This window comes from Puntigrus tetrazona, chromosome 5 (assembly GCF_018831695.1).
Source record: "Puntigrus tetrazona isolate hp1 chromosome 5, ASM1883169v1, whole genome shotgun sequence".
Taxonomy (NCBI): Eukaryota; Metazoa; Chordata; class Actinopteri; order Cypriniformes; family Cyprinidae; genus Puntigrus; species Puntigrus tetrazona.
This window is the reverse complement of record NC_056703.1, coordinates 18,898,635-18,914,272: the sequence shown is the minus strand read 5'-3', so window position 1 is coordinate 18,914,272 and position 15,638 is coordinate 18,898,635. Positions and strand designations below refer to the sequence as shown.

The window sequence follows — 15,638 nt, the reverse complement described above, 5'->3', positions numbered from 1 at the left end:
AAATGAATTAAAAGTTATCTAAGCTACTTTGCTATGAATGATGGTTATGAGAGAAAAAAAAATATCATAAATCAAACAAATACCATAAGTGTGTGAAACAACTGACATCCATTTTTCCAAATCACTATCTGCTGAAGCCTATCCCAACATACTGACACAAATAAGTTCAAAGAAACCTTGATAATTCATGACTTTATTAAAACATTTAAGAAAAAAAAAAACTGACAAATTACAGCTCAGGGAAATGTTTTTAAAGACTAATCACAGAGGTCAAAGAAAAAAATGTTTTTTTTTTTTGCATTTCAACAGTGATGAAACACGAAGCAACATGAAGTGCTCTGTGAACAGAATGGAGTGTAAAATAAACAACAAACCCATAAGCATTACACATTCACACACATTTGCTACTTAAGATACTAAGATACTACAATGTAACTGTAATATTCAAAAGAAAGAACATTTGAAAGGAAGCACATAATGCACATTGGGAATATGTTTCACACATAACACCTATGCTGTGTGAGCATCTGTGTGCTCTGAAAATGAGGAACAAATCAGATCGATTTAGCATCCCATCTGGAACCAAAGTGAATGCATTTTCCTTTAATTGAATATAAAAATAGTGCTATACAATAAAAGCTACTTCTATAAAACATTTGCAATGCAGAATATAGAAATAAAAGGAAAAAAAGTGCCTAAAGATATAATATACTGAACATGCTTATTTCAGTAATTACTAATGTCAAGAAAGACCAGTTTTATAAAATCCCAAATATTTAATAAAAAAATATAAAATATAGTCGGTGAAAATAGTTTGCATTATTTTGCATATGTAATAGAAAACTTCACATTATGTATATAACTGGTTGGTCTCTTAAGCAATGCATATAAGGCTTGTACTAAAACAAGAGCCACAAATCACTAATCTTCTACACAATTCTTGCCCTAACATAGCGTCTTGATCTCCGTACTGATGCTGAATCAGTAATGGCTTTTCTTTTCCTCTGACGTCTCTGTTGTGCTGTTTGTTCTACTTCTGATTCAGAATCTGATTCATCTTCCTTAGTTTTGGATTCATGCATTTGTAGCCTAACTGATTTTCGTCTGGTAGAAGCAGTAGTTGAGCTACTTTGAACAACATGCTTTCCAACGGCAAGAGTTTTCTCATCGTCATCAGCCATATTTTCTTCACCTTTCTCATATTTTTCGGCAGATGTGGATATCTCTTTTGAAGCCTCATCTGCATTGTTTTCTTCTTGATCAGAAGTTTCCTCTACCTCCAATGCTAAGGTGAATCCCTCACTTGCACTGGACTCAAGATCTACATGTTGCTCTATCACCTCCTCTACTATTTCACCAGTCAAAACCTCTTGTTGGTCCTCATCTGCCTGGGTTTTATTTGATCTGCTCTCTTTTTGCTCCTCTTGAGATTCACCTGCATCTGGCTCTGTGTCTTCATGTACATGACAATCTCCGTCTGATTTAGCCTTTTGTTCATTTTTTTGGATTTTCTGTAGTATTTCTTCATCCAAATTACTCTCCTCAAAAATGGCTGCAGTTGCATCTGACCTCAGTTCTACACAGTCTTGTGTAAATGTCACTTCTGCTGAGTCAGTTTGTCCCATAACGGCCTCCTTGACCTTCTCACAATCGTCATCATGCTCTTGTTTACAAAGACGTTTGGATTTTCTTGGAGCAGCTGCTTCAACAGTCATTCTTTTTCTCAGGGATCTCCTTTCCGCTGCTGTTTCCTCCAAATCAGCTGAACTTCCTTGGCCACCTTCAGCAGTGCCCTCATTTTCTCTTTCTTGGGTTTCTTCCTTCTGTACACTGGAAACCTCTTCCTCCTGTTCATTAGGCACTGGCATATCTTCTCTCTCAGTATGATCTTCTTGAGTTTTGTTCATCTCTGAGTTTACCCGGCTGCCACTGTTACTTTCCACAATTTCAAACAGGACTTTCTTTCCTTCTTCCTTAGTATCATCTTTTGTTTCTGATTTTTCTAAATTTCCAACTGTAATTGTCTGAATTTTATCTTCCTCTTTTGCCTCCAAATATTTAAATTCAGAAGCTCTGTCCTCATTCTCTTTCCTTACAGGGACATTTAAATCACTAGTTTCTCTTTCTAACTCCAGCTCTTGTCTGTGGAGACATTTTAATTTACTTCTTGGTGTAGACCGGACTGTTACTGTTCGATATCTGAGACTTCTTGTAATAAAAGTTGCTTCTTGCTCTGAGTTTTCTAAAGCAACCTTTTCCTCCACAGCTGCTGTCTTAAATTCATTTGTCAGGTCGGTTTCCCCCACATTTTCCCTAAGTGATACCGCTTCTTGTTCCTGCTCTGTGTTTTCTTGTGAAGGCTCTGCTTTTTCTTTCTCCTGGACCTCCTCCATATCTTTCTGCATTTTATCTGTTTCCAGCTGAATTTCATTTTCAGTTATTTTAAATAAGGTCATAGTCTCATCTTCCTCAACATCTGTAGATATTTCAGGCAAAGCTTCATCATTTGATATGTCTATGTCTTGCTCATCTAAAGTAGTTTTGACCCTTGTACTCACATCTCCATCTTCATCAAGATTTTCCACATTGGTCTCAATGGTGATCGGTACACAGACATTTACCATTTTTGCAGTCATTGAAGACGTTTCTTCATTTCTACTCTTATTTACTAGTTCCGACTCTGCCTTATGGAGACGTGCAGATTTTCTGGTCTTCTGTGAAGATGTGACTGATTGTGAACTGATCCTTAGACTTCTCCTTGTGGCCCCTTCACTCTTATTTTCACTAGTTTCAGAGCTTTCCATTTGCAAGATCTCTTTCTCTTCTTGAATGGTGGTCTTCTCTAAAATGTATGTTTGCTCCATGTTAACCACTGAAACTTCATCTACTCCCATGGGGTTTTCTGTTTCAGCTGTTTCTATCTCATTATCCATCTCAGGAGTAGTTTCCTTGTTAATTTCTTCAAATCCTTTTTCTATTACATTCTCATCAGGTTCTATAAGTGAGACAATATTCTCAATAGCATCTACAGTGGTTTTTTGAAGTATTTCCTCTTTATCTATTTTTGCTCCTTCGTTATGTACTTCTTCATCTCCTTCTCCTGGTAGTTGGACTGTTCCAGTTTTATCTTCAAAAACCCCAGCATCTTGTCTTAGTTCTCGTCTAGATTTCTTTGCTGGTGTAGACTGAATTTTTATTGTTCTACGTCTAAGACTTCTCTCAGTGCTAACTGATGCCTCCTCTTCTAAGATTTCCTTGACAGCTTGAAATTCTTCCTGACCAAGACTGCTTATCTGTAGGTCACTATCCTTTTGTTTCTCTTTTAAAGGAATATCTTGAATTGTATTTGGATTGTCTTCCATTGTTGTTGTTTTTGGATGGTCTCCAGTTGGTAAACTTTCTTCCACATCCTCATCTATAACCACTTTATATTCCTCTACTGTCTTTCTCTCCTTTCCATCGTTTATGTCCTCTGTTGGCTTTTGCCCCTCAACTGTCATGTCTTGTTTGTCCCCTTCCGATGTCAGGTTACATAGGTGATATTCAATGTCATCTGGTTCACACATTTCCAGTTGTTCCTCTGTGTGAAAATGTGTTAAGGCTTCTCGAGTGTCAGGCTGTTCTTCTGTATTTTGAGGACGTTTGTTTAAATCTACAAGTAAAGGTGGGTCTGTTTGCAGTATTACTGGAGTACTATCATCTTTCACTGTCTCTTCATGAGGTTCCGCTTCTGTAGTTTTGTCCTCTTCTACAGTCTGAGAAACCTCCTCTTTATCAATTATTTCTTCACCCATCAGCAGTTCAAAAGTCTCAGCTTCAATAGCTGTAGTTTTTTCAACATTTGTGTTTGCCATTTCATCAAGACTTTCATCCAATATGCTGTCTACTGTAATTACTGGCATACACAAGTTGACAGTCTCTTCTGTTTTTTCTGAGGTTTCTTCATGTTCATTTCTACTCATAGTTGTCTCTTTCACTGACTCCAACTCTACTTTGTGGAGACGTGGAGATTTTCTTGCCTTCTGTGTAGCGGTGACTGATTTCACACTGAGCTTGAGACTTGTGATCCTTTCATTGTCACTTTGATTGGTTTCGATGCTTCCCACCTGTGAAACTTTCTCTTCTGTTTGGATGGTGGTTTCCCCTACGATTCGCTCTTTGTCAACCACATCCATGGATGTTTCTGTCTCAGCTGTTTCTTTGTCATTTTTACCCAATAGCTCATTTTGCTGTTGCTCTAAATTGGCTTCTTCCACCTCAGGTGTCTCCTCATGTGGGTCTTTTGTGACAGCTAAAATTGTTTCCTTGTTCTCCATCTTGTTGATTTCTTCTTTTTTTACTACATTATCTTCAGATACTGCTTTGACAGATGGGATGACCTCAGTAGCCTCTACAGCTGTTTTCTGCATTTCTTCAACTACTTTTCCTATTATTGGCATGTTTTTAGTTTTATCTTCAAATGTTTCAGCCTCTTTCTTTTGTAAACGTCTCGATTTTCTTCTAGGTGGAGACAGAATTTTTACTGTTTTACGTCTGAGACTTCTCTCTGTGCTGACTGATGCCTCCTCTTCTAAGACCTCGTGGTCAGTTTCTGATGCTTCCTGAGCAAGATCATGCATGTCTATGTCACTGTCTGTTTGCTTTTCAGTAATATTGTCAACTTTTTCTGTCTCCTGAATTATATTTGTTTCATCTGCCATTGTTATTTTTTCAGGATGTTCTCCAGATTTTGCTGCTTCTCCCTCATCCTCATCTTCTCTCCTATAACCTTCTACGATCTCTTTCTGCTTTAAATCATTTTGTTCTTCCAAATCTTCTGTTGGTTTTTGCTGCTCAAATGTAATGTCCTGTTTATAGAGTTCATTGTGTTCTTCAACTGTGTTTTCATCCTCCATTTTGTCCTTCTCAGGGGTCTTTTCAGTATCTTCCTCTTTTTCTAGTTGTTCTAACTGTTCTTTCTCTTCTGATGTCACATTAATTTGTTGATATTCACTATTATCTGGTTCATCCTGATCCAGTTTTTCCTCTGTCTGGGAAGATGTTAGAACGTCTTTAATGTTACTGTCCCCTTCTGTAATTTGGGAGAGTTTGTTTAAATCTACAAGTACTACTGTGGCTTTCTGCAGGTGTATTACTGAAGTACCATCATCTTTTTCACCCTTCGCATGAAATTCTGCTTCTGCCAGTGAAACTTTTTCCTCTGTTTGAATGATGGTCCCCCCTACAATATATGTTTGTTCTTTGCCAAACACTGAGGCAAACTCCATGGATGTTTCTGTCTCAGCTGTTTCTTTGTCATTTTTTCCCAATAGCTCATTTTGCTGTTGCTCTAAATTGGCTTCCTCAACCTCAGGTGTCTCCTCATCTGTCTGTCTTGTCACAGGTAAATGTGTCTCCTTGTTCTCCAACTTGTTGATTTCTTTATCTCCTTTTTCTACTTCATTATCTTCTGGCAATGATTCTACGAGTGGGATCACCTTCTCAGTAGCATGAACAATTGATATTTGAGGCTCTTTCTCAACTACTTCTATACTTTGGTCCACCTCACCAACTTCTTTTTCTGTTATCAGGACAGTTTCAGTTTTATCTTCCCTTTGTTTTTGTATACGTCTAGATTTTCTTCTTGGTGGAGACTGACTTATTGTTCTTTGTCTAAGCCTTTGCTGCATGCTGACTGATGCCTCCTCTTCTAAGTTTTCTTGAACAGCATTCTCCTGGACAAGATTGCTCACTCCTTCATCCTCATTCTGTTTGTTTTCAATTGTATTGCTTTCCATGCTGACCTCAGCAGTTATTGTGGCCAAATCTTCAGTTGGCTTTTGCTCTTCAAATGTTATGTCTTGTTTATCCAGTTTGTTTTGCTCTTCAACTGTGTTTTCTTCCTCCGTTTTCTCTTCCTCAGGGGTCTTTTCAGTGCCTTCCTGTGTTTGTACTTCTTCTTGTTTCTCTTTTTCTAGTGTGAGATTAGACAGTTCTTGTTCACTTTTATCTGGTTCATACAGTTCCCATTTTTCTTCCATTTGGAATTGTCTCAGTTCTTCTGAAGCCTCACCCTGTCTTTCTGTATTTTGGGAAAGTTTGCTGAAATCCACAAGTACTACTGTAGCTCTTTGTAATTGTATTAATGGAGTACCATTATCATTCTCTACCTCCTTGACAGGTTCTATAAGCAAGACCTTCTCTTCAGGACGATCGACAATCTGAAATTCTTTCTCCTGATCATTTATTTCTACACTCAAAGGTAGTTCGGAACTCTGTGAAACAGCAGTTTCCTCAGTATTTGTGTTTACCATTTCTTCAAGGCTTTCCAAACTGGTCTCAGTTGTCATAATTGGTATACAGACATCCACAGTGTCTTGTGCTATTGCTGATGTTTTTTCATATTCATTTCTACTCATGTTTGGTTCTTCCACTGGCTTAGTGAAAAGTTCTTCTTTGTTCTCCAACTTGTTGACATCTTGATCTATTTCATCCTCTCTCTCTTTTGTCATCAAGATTGTATCTGTTTTATTCTTGCTCACCACTGTGTGTCTTTCTTGATGTTCAATATCTGGTTCAGTTTTTTGTTTCTGTACACATCTAGATTTCTTTATCATTGGAGTCTGAATTGGTATTGTTCTACGTCTAAGATGTCTTTCTGTGCTGATTGGCACTTCTTCTTCCTGGACATGTTCCTCCTGAGCAAAACTCTCTACGTCACGGTCCATTTGTCCAGCTAAATTTGCTTCCTTGTTCTCCATTATTGTAATGTCTTCAACTCTGTTTCCTGCTACATTTTCCTCAGCTCCTGTTTCTATAAGCAGAATTTCTCCAGTAACCTTTGTAATCTGACGTTCTTTCTCTTTATCATCTTTTATGGCAGCTCTAAGTAGTTCAGAACTTCCACATTCTACACTTGTAGTTTCATCAGCATTTGTATTTGCCATTTCATTCTCCTGTAAAATTACATCCTCTGCAATAAGTTCATCCCTCTCAGGATTTTCATCACTCGTGAGATTTGCATCAACTTTCATTTCCTCTTGTTCAAGAATACCAATCTCTCCCTGATTATCACCTGACTCCTTAGGAGAAAATTCATGCAAATCCACAAGCACAACTTTGACTTCATTCATTGTCACAGTGCTATTCTCCACTGTCTCCTCACCCTCTTTAGATGTTGTTTTTGTTTCCTGTATCTCAGGAGACTCTACAGATGACTGTGGAAATACAGTTTGCTCAACCTGTGTAATTTCAACGTCCATGGTAGTTACAGTTTCAACTGTAAGCATTTCTTTTTCTGTGTATTCCTCAACCTCAGACTCTGCTTTATTTTCAGTTTGAGCTTCTTGTATCTTTTCTATAACATCATGTTCGGTTTCATCTGTCGATGGTTGAATATATTCATCTTGCATCATTGTTTTGCTGTGATGTTTGGATCTTTGTTGACCTGTTGTCACAGACGTAGCTTTAATATCTTTTTCAGCAGGCTGATGTCTGAGTCTTTTGGACCTATTTGAGGGAGTTAAATCTGATGTTCTCTTCTGAGGCAAATTGCTCTTGTTGAAGACCTGTTCTGCCTTTTCAATTAGTGCATCCTTGTTTGTCACCGTTTTAACTTCCACAGACTGTTGCAGAACTGTGTCTTCTTCCTTTGGTTCACTTTTTTCTTGGCCTGTTTTGTCATCTCTGCTTTCCTCAGTTAGGTCCTTCCCACTTCCCAACATAACCTCATCTTCTGACCTTTCTTTATTCCCTGTTTTTTCCACATCCCACTTTGACTGAGCCTCTGACTGCTCTGCTACTTCAGTTTCACTCACAGTTTTTTCCTCATTCAGTTCATCTAACATTTGTTTTATTTCCTCAGTCTCAGACTCACAAACATGTGTATCTTCATCAGGCTCTTTGTTCTTTTCAAATGTTTCATTTTTTTCTTCTTTAGTTCCTGTACTCATCTTCACATTTTCTACATCCACCACAGACTCAGGTTGGTTTTGATCAATAGACCCTATAGTGGCTCCTTGTATATCTATAGTGTACTCCCTAATCACCATTTCACATTCCTCTTTACTACCGCTTTGGCACTTTATTTCTCGAGCCGTGGTGAAAGGGGTGACTGCACTCCCCTCTGATGTAGCTGTGACAATGTCTTTTTCAATTTCACGTGTCTCCTTTTTTTGTGATCTTCTACACTCTGCAAAGTTTCTCATAGTTGCAGTTACTGTGCCTACTGAGCTCTGTCAAAGCAGAGAAGAGCGATGTTAATTAATTGAACAGAAAGTGTGAAAATTAAAAAAGGCCATTTTAAGAAAACAAAGTGCATAATAATGTTCAAGCTGTTATTACTGAAGCAAACATGATGTTTTTTTTCAGTTGAATACATACCCTGAGTACCGTTTCTGATTCTTTTGCAGAAAAAGTGTTAAGATTTTCCATTGCTTCTACCTCGTCTGAATTTTTAACTCCGGCCTCAATGTCTTCCACCCTTTTGTGAGACAGTTATTTATATACATAATATAGTAATCCATACTTTTATGTAGTATTCTGCTTATAAATTATATGTTACCTGATTATGTTCTCTGAAAGCCTTTCTTCTGAATTTTCTCTGATAGCCCTTCGTTTCAGGTTGCTACTTCTGCCACGCGTTGTGACAGGTATGTCATCTACTACTGTAACAGTGAAGAACATCATCTTGAGCTGAAGAGGCTTTTTAAAGCAAATCACTGTACAACCAACAATTTATACTTGCCTTTGGTTACGTCTATGATGGTCTTCTCCTAAAATTTGAAAGTTCACACCAAGGTTAGATATAAAACTCATTTTGTAAAATTACTGTATATAACTTTATTATTAATGAAAATGAGTTTAACCATTCAGCCATTGCATCGAATCAGTCGCCAACTAATTATGTGGGCACAACTGCATGCACAAATCATTAGAAGTTAAATTAGAGGTGTTTGTTTTCTCTTGTACTACACATGCACACTTTTTCGTATTCTGATACTTTCGTGTTGTGACATTTGGATTACAGTTACTGATTACATTTTGTATTGTTGAAAAGTAATATGCATCTGTTTGTTTTGCATTTGTTAATATGTTACATTAGGAGAAATATTTGAAAAGTCCTGTAAATTAAATCTTTTTTAATCATATTGTATTTGAAACGGTTTGTATTTCCGAAATCAATTTTGAATCAAATGAAAATCAAAAAACAAAAATTCGAGTACCACAATCTCCACTGTGTATTCAGTGGTTTCCTGAATCTTTGTAAACTCAATTTCCATTGGAGCTGGGGCATCTTCTTCATCAAAATTCAGTTGGCTCACAACCTGGTCCTTCTCTGGTAACAAAGTACAAAGTATCAAATTATTAGGACTATAAATCACTTAAAGATTTCAGTCAGATTAAGTACATGATATGCCAATTAATTCATTAAATTCATCATCACAAATAATTAGAAATATCAATATTTTCATAATATTGAATCTAAAAATATAGATTTTTTTACCCTTTAGCTTCAGCTTCTGTAGCCTGTTAGCTATTAGAGTTCTCTGGAAAGAGCTTCCTATGTTCTCTACTTCCCACAGAAGCTCCTTGTCTGCTGGATATACACTGAAATACTTTTCACAAACTGTAAAAAAATAAATAAAATAAAATTATGCCAAGCACAGAACCAAGAATAATATCTGCTATATGAGAAAATGTGACATTTGCCGAGACTGTAGGTCTGTACCTTTAAACATAGCTTTTGTAAGAGGGAATTTCAACCCTATGTACTCATTTCTGAAGCTACCAACAAAGTCTTCCAGTATCTTTATGGCATAACCCTGGCCCCGGTGAGTCTTCCTGACAAATAATGTGTCCATTACAGGAAGTTGATAGCATTGGGTTACGAAGTTTCTGCATAAGCTACCTGTAAGTGAAGAGAAATGTGAAGTAACCAGCAAGTAAGTAATGAAACTGTACATGAGGCTTTGAAGGTTTTGTCATTGCCTTTGGGTTTGAATGAGTAAAAACCAATTGCCTCTCCATCCTTCCATAGTATTTTTGCAGCTTCGTGTTCACAATGACAGAGAAAGATAACATCTTCACTGCTCTTCTCCTTTCTCAACACAATTCTGTTGAGAACATATAAGACTATTCTTTCCCCAAGAGTGCTGACCTAGGAAAAACATGGCAGTAATTAAACATATACTCAGCTTATACATTCATTGTCATACAAGGTCACATTGACTGAAGCATTACTGGCCTTGTGTAAAAAAAAATGGAAACACTGACCTCGATCAGGCCTGTTTTTGAGGGCTCTACTGTTTTAAGAACATCTTCAGCCCCCCACCACCGATCCAGCAAATATAGACCTAACACTGCAGGTATAATGTAATAAAACAGTTCAAATATAGCGTTAGCATCAAAACATGTTCAAAAATTTTGACTAACACTTTTGACTACATTACCTGTGTTAAAGTCATCAGGTGAGAACAAAGCAAGGATTTTTTTTTCAGTATCTGTTCCATAAAGAGGGACAAAACTCACATTGCAGAGTCCGATTTCTATCTTTTACCCAGGGAAAATAAATGAAAATGTGAAAATGTTTGTCATAACAAAATGTATTCAACACGTTTGTTTAATTTGCCATTAAATTCTCTATTTTGAACAAAAAAGTATTTACTTACTCATTGAAAATTATTCATGCATTTTGAAGACTTGTTCACCTTACCTGTTTTGAATCAGAGAGGCTGAAGTACTCTTTATTTCTGTAGGGGAGCTGAGACATATATTCCTTGGCTTTTAGCTCTAAGGTCTCATGATCCACCTTTGTCAGAATATCTACAGGAAATGCCATCCTATGGAAGAAAATATTTGTCAATGAAATACACCTAATGCATGTACAATGTATGTACATTTACTGTATGGACGTCAATATGATAATGACAACCCATGTTTCATAGCTTTTGGACCAACATTTACCTGGTAGATAAAACATGGTCACAAAGGCTGCATTTAATCAAAATTCAGACTTTGACAGCACAAAGCAAAGCGCTTCATATGAGTTTAAATGTATCCACTGCTTTAGCTGTGGCTATTTAAGAATGTGGTAAATGCTGCTTGCGACATAAGGCTTAGAATTGCCCTCGAGTGATAGAACTGACAGCCGCTCTTAAAAGATTATTTGCAGTGTAGATAGAAAAAAAATATAATGGATAGCTTAAAGTATTCTGCTGTGCCACACCTCCAGCTCAACTTAACCACATAAATGTTAATAGTTCTCACATTTCATACCAAGCAGCTAGAACATAGAAGTAGGATGAGAAATGTGTGTAGCATACACGCTAAACAAACAAAGCTGTCTGTGTTGTGCGGGCCTCTTTTCTGGTTTGGCACATTTGTTTAGTGTGTAATTACTTATTTATTGTATCATCTGTCTCTTTCACGATCTCAACTTTAAGAGTACAAATCCCAATGAAAAATGACAGTAAATGTAGTCAAGAAAAATTACAAGGATGAGTCAATGTAATGAATGACAACAAAGATCGAATGTTAGCTTGTGCCTGAACCAGTCATTACAAAATTTGGTTGTTCATAAGTTTTTCATATATATATATATATATATATATATATATATATATGAAAAACAGTTAAAGGGTGTCTTATGAATTAGTCAATGGCCCTTCTGTCAGGGAATATTACCAGTGAGACAGTAAAGCCAGCTTTGTGCGTGTCTGTGTGTTTGGGTTTGCTGAGAACCAGATGAACACCTTACTCATGTACACACCCGCAGGGCGACTGGATACGAATACAAGCTCTTTGCAGAAACATGCTTGTTGTGAACTACGAATGTCAGAGGTAAACTGGAAGATATCAAACATAACAGTAGCTACCTTCACAACAAACGTATAGATTGTCATGACGTGAGCGATTTGTGACACTGATGAGGCGTCTATGTCAACTTCAAATTAACTTTAGCAAAGCCAGTCGTGCGGATACATACGATCAATGAATTCAAAGGTACCAAATTTACCAGATTCAAATGCCGCTCTCGAAATTTTACAATTATATTACGTTATTTTATTCTTTTAAAGAAGAGCAGCAAACCTTTATGAAAAGTATTTTACAGAACAAAGTTAATAAATAGGAGGTGCTTGCACATGGCATGTACATGTGACGTTGTAAGCGAACATGACAACAAGTCACGCAGAAATTCTACATCAGTGCATGTGCTAATGGACTTGTCTCAACATTTATCTGCAGCATGCAAAATATGTGACCCTGGACCACACATCCAGACTTTAATCACACAGGTATATTTGTAGCAAGTCAACAATACACTGTATGAGTCAAATTGATTGATTTTTAGAATATTTAAAATATTTGACAAATTTCCTATATCAAAACTTAATTTTTGATTAGTAATATGCACTGCTAAGGACACAATTCAGATAACTTTAGGGCAATTGTCCCAATATTTAGATATTTTTTTCTTCACATTTCATCATGGCCAAATATTGTTTTATCCTAACTTTCCCTTAATCATACATTAATGGAAAGTTTATTTATTCACATTTTTCAGAATTAGATTATGTATAAATCTTCACTTAAAAAAAAAAGATTTTATGATTGGTTTAAAAATTCATTCATTCAGGGTTCTCCTGTAAAAAAAAAAAAAAAAAAAAAAAAAAAAAAAAAAAAGTCCAGGGTCTCACATTCGGTAAATGAACTAACAAATAAATACATACTTTGGCATCCAATAAACATTTTTTTAAATAAACACAGCATGTTTATCTGTTGCGTCCATGAAAACAAATAAACGAATGGATAAACTAATGACAAAATATTTCATTAATAAGTACATTAATTTATGCAGAATAACTAAACGTGTGCGTGTAAATTCCAGATTTCCAGTGCAAAGTGAACGCTTTATCTAAAACATAAAGCAAGCAAAGTCACCAGTGAAGTACCCGGGGCCCCTAACAAAAGCCCTAACCTCTGTGTACTTTCAGCAGTGGGTGTGTGTCCCGCCACGCCGCGGGAGGAATCCCGCGAACCAAAACCACCATCCCAATCAAAGTCTTTCAATTCTTCTTACACGTGTTCCTCATCTCAACTAGTGAAGTTTATCAGAAAACCAGTTTAAACATCTGTGAATAAACATTCACTCGGTACTCTTCGCTTCCCCGAATGCGTGTTTCGAGGGATTTTTTCGCGTAAAACTGCGCGCGTGTGTGCAAACATGATCTGCGTTGGACGAACGCGAGCCAGTCGAGCGATTTAAAGCTCAAACCTGAGCTGGACGAAGAACGATGAAGCGCAGATAAAGAATGCAGCCCCCCAAAAAGCTCGCGGTTGCGTAACAGCGCACATGTGTCATTAATAATAAACTTAATTAAACTTCGTGCGTGCGTGCGCGCAGTTCCGCGACTCTGCGGCAACAACAAAAAAACGCGTTTTGCTCAAGCGGTTTTATGTAAATGATTTGGACTTGGGCGAAATATGCACGATTCATTCCTCGTAAAGAGTGGACCCGGTGAACCGGAGCAGGAGAGAGAAGTAAACAAACTCTAATCCAGTGCGCTGATGCGTACTTGGCACGTCGCGCCATTACATCGTTCTGATTAGAAGAAGGAAAATAACGACAGGCCAAGAAACCGGGACTTACCTGATTTTTTTTAAAACTCTGTCGATTGTAATATTTTTTTTTATTCCCGTAAACCCCCGTGGACGAATATTACGTGGCTGTTACGGAGTCGTGTTTGCAGGCGCGAGCTGGAGCCCCCTCCCTCCCGCTTTCCCTCCATTTTGAGAAGCGCACGAGCAGCCAACGGGAGACGAGCTCGCGACCGCGTCGTGCAATCACTTTCACCCTGCCTAAAACCTACATACTCAACCTGGAACTATTCAAAACAAATTATTAGTTATTAACAGTCAACAGCTAGTAGAGAAAGACCTTAGCACATGCGAGGCAGATGCTATCTTTTAATTAGGCTAGTTTGACTGAACACTGTTTTGCAAATTATTAAATCCCATTACCTGCCTCAAATTTGTCATTTAAAATGTAGCCCAAATGAAGGATCTGGGGCTGGTTACATAAAGTGTCTTGTACGTTATTCATTAGTTTATTTTCTTTAATACTGGTAATAACTATTTAAAGTTAGTGTTTATACACACACACACACACACAGTCGTGGCCAAAAGTTTTGAGAATGACACAAATATTAGTTTTCACAAAGTTTGCTTTATAGAGCTTTGTTTCTGTGATGTACTAAAATATAATTACAAGCACTTCATACATTTCAAAGGCTTTTATCAACGATTACATGACATTTATGCAAAGATTTTTTTCAGGACCTCTGCAATTCGACTGGGCATGCTCTCAATCAACTTCTGGGCCAAATCCTGACTGATAGCAACCCATTCTTTCATAATCACTTCTTGGAGTTTGTCATAATTAGTGAGTTTTTGTTTGTCCACCCGCCTCTTGAGGATTGACCACAAGTTCTCAATGGGATTAATCAATCCAGGCCACGGACCCAAAATTTCAAAAGTCCCCGAGCCACTTAGTTATCACTTTTGCCTTATGGCACGGTGCTCCATCGTGCTGGAAAATGCATTGTTTTTCACCAAACTGTTGTTGGAAGAAGTTGCTGTTGGAGGGTGTTTTGGTACCATTCTTTATTCATGGCTGTGTTTTGGGCAAAATTGTGAGTGAGCCCACCCCCTTGGATGAGAAGCAACCCCACACATGAATGGTCTCAGGATGCTTTACTGTTGGCATGACACTGACTGATGGTAGCGCTCACCTTTTCTTCTCCAGACAAGCCTTTTTCCAGATGCCCCAAACAATCTGAAAGGGGTTTCATCTGAGAATATGACTTTGCCCCAGCCCTCAGCAGTCCATTAACCATACTTTTTGCAGAAGATTTGGAGAGAAGTGGCTTCTTTGCTGCCCTTCTTAATACCAGGCCATCTTCCAAAAGTCTTGGCCTCACTGTGCATGCAGATGCGCTCACACCTGCCTGCTGCCATTCCTGAGCAAACTCTGCACTGGTGGCTCTCCGATCCTGCAGCTGAATCCTCTTTAGGAGACGATCCTGGCGCTTGCTGGACTTTCTTGGACGCCCTGAAGCCTTCTTAACAAGAATTGAATCTCTTTCCTTGAAGTTCTTGATGATCCTATAAATTGTTGATTTAGGTGCAATCTTAGTAACCACAATATCCTTGCCTGTGAAGCCATTTTTATGCAACGCAATGATGGCTGCACGCGTTTCTTTGCAGGTCACCGTGGTTAACAATGAAAGAACAGTGATATCAAGCATCACCCTCCTTTTAACATGTCAAGTCTGTCATTCTAACCCAATCAGCCTGACATAATGATCTCCAGCCTTGTGCTCGTCAACATTCTCACCTGACTTAACAAGACGATTACTGAAATGATCTCAGCAGGTCGTTTAATGACAGCAATGAAATGCAGTGGAAAGTTTTTTTCAGGTTTAAGTTAATTTTCATGGCAAAGAAGGACTATGGAATTCATCTGATCACTCTTCATAACATTCTGGAGTATATGCAAATTGCTATTACAAAAACTTAAGCAGCAACTTTTCCAATTTCCAATATTTATGTAATTCTCAAAACTTTTGGCCACGACTATATATATATATATATATATA

At 37.6% G+C, this 15,638-nt stretch overlaps 1 protein-coding gene across 1 annotated transcript; it reads right to left on the bottom strand.

The window, feature by feature from the left end:
- Nucleotides 1-192: 192 nt before the first annotated feature.
- LOC122345689 (silent chromatin protein ESC1-like) lies at nucleotides 193-13,762 on the bottom strand. The gene is made up of 12 exons (XM_043240092.1): nucleotides 13,631-13,762; nucleotides 10,694-10,820; nucleotides 10,431-10,530; nucleotides 10,255-10,340; nucleotides 9,970-10,138; nucleotides 9,710-9,889; nucleotides 9,485-9,607; nucleotides 9,204-9,316; nucleotides 8,726-8,753; nucleotides 8,543-8,645; nucleotides 8,362-8,461; nucleotides 193-8,213 (listed from the first exon to the last, which is right to left on the bottom strand). Exons 2-12 carry the CDS (start codon nucleotides 10,817-10,819, stop codon nucleotides 930-932), a joined length of 8,412 nt encoding a protein of 2,803 aa, XP_043096027.1. The 5' UTR covers nucleotide 10,820; nucleotides 13,631-13,762; the 3' UTR covers nucleotides 193-929.
- Between the last annotated feature and the right edge of the window lie 1,876 nt (nucleotides 13,763-15,638).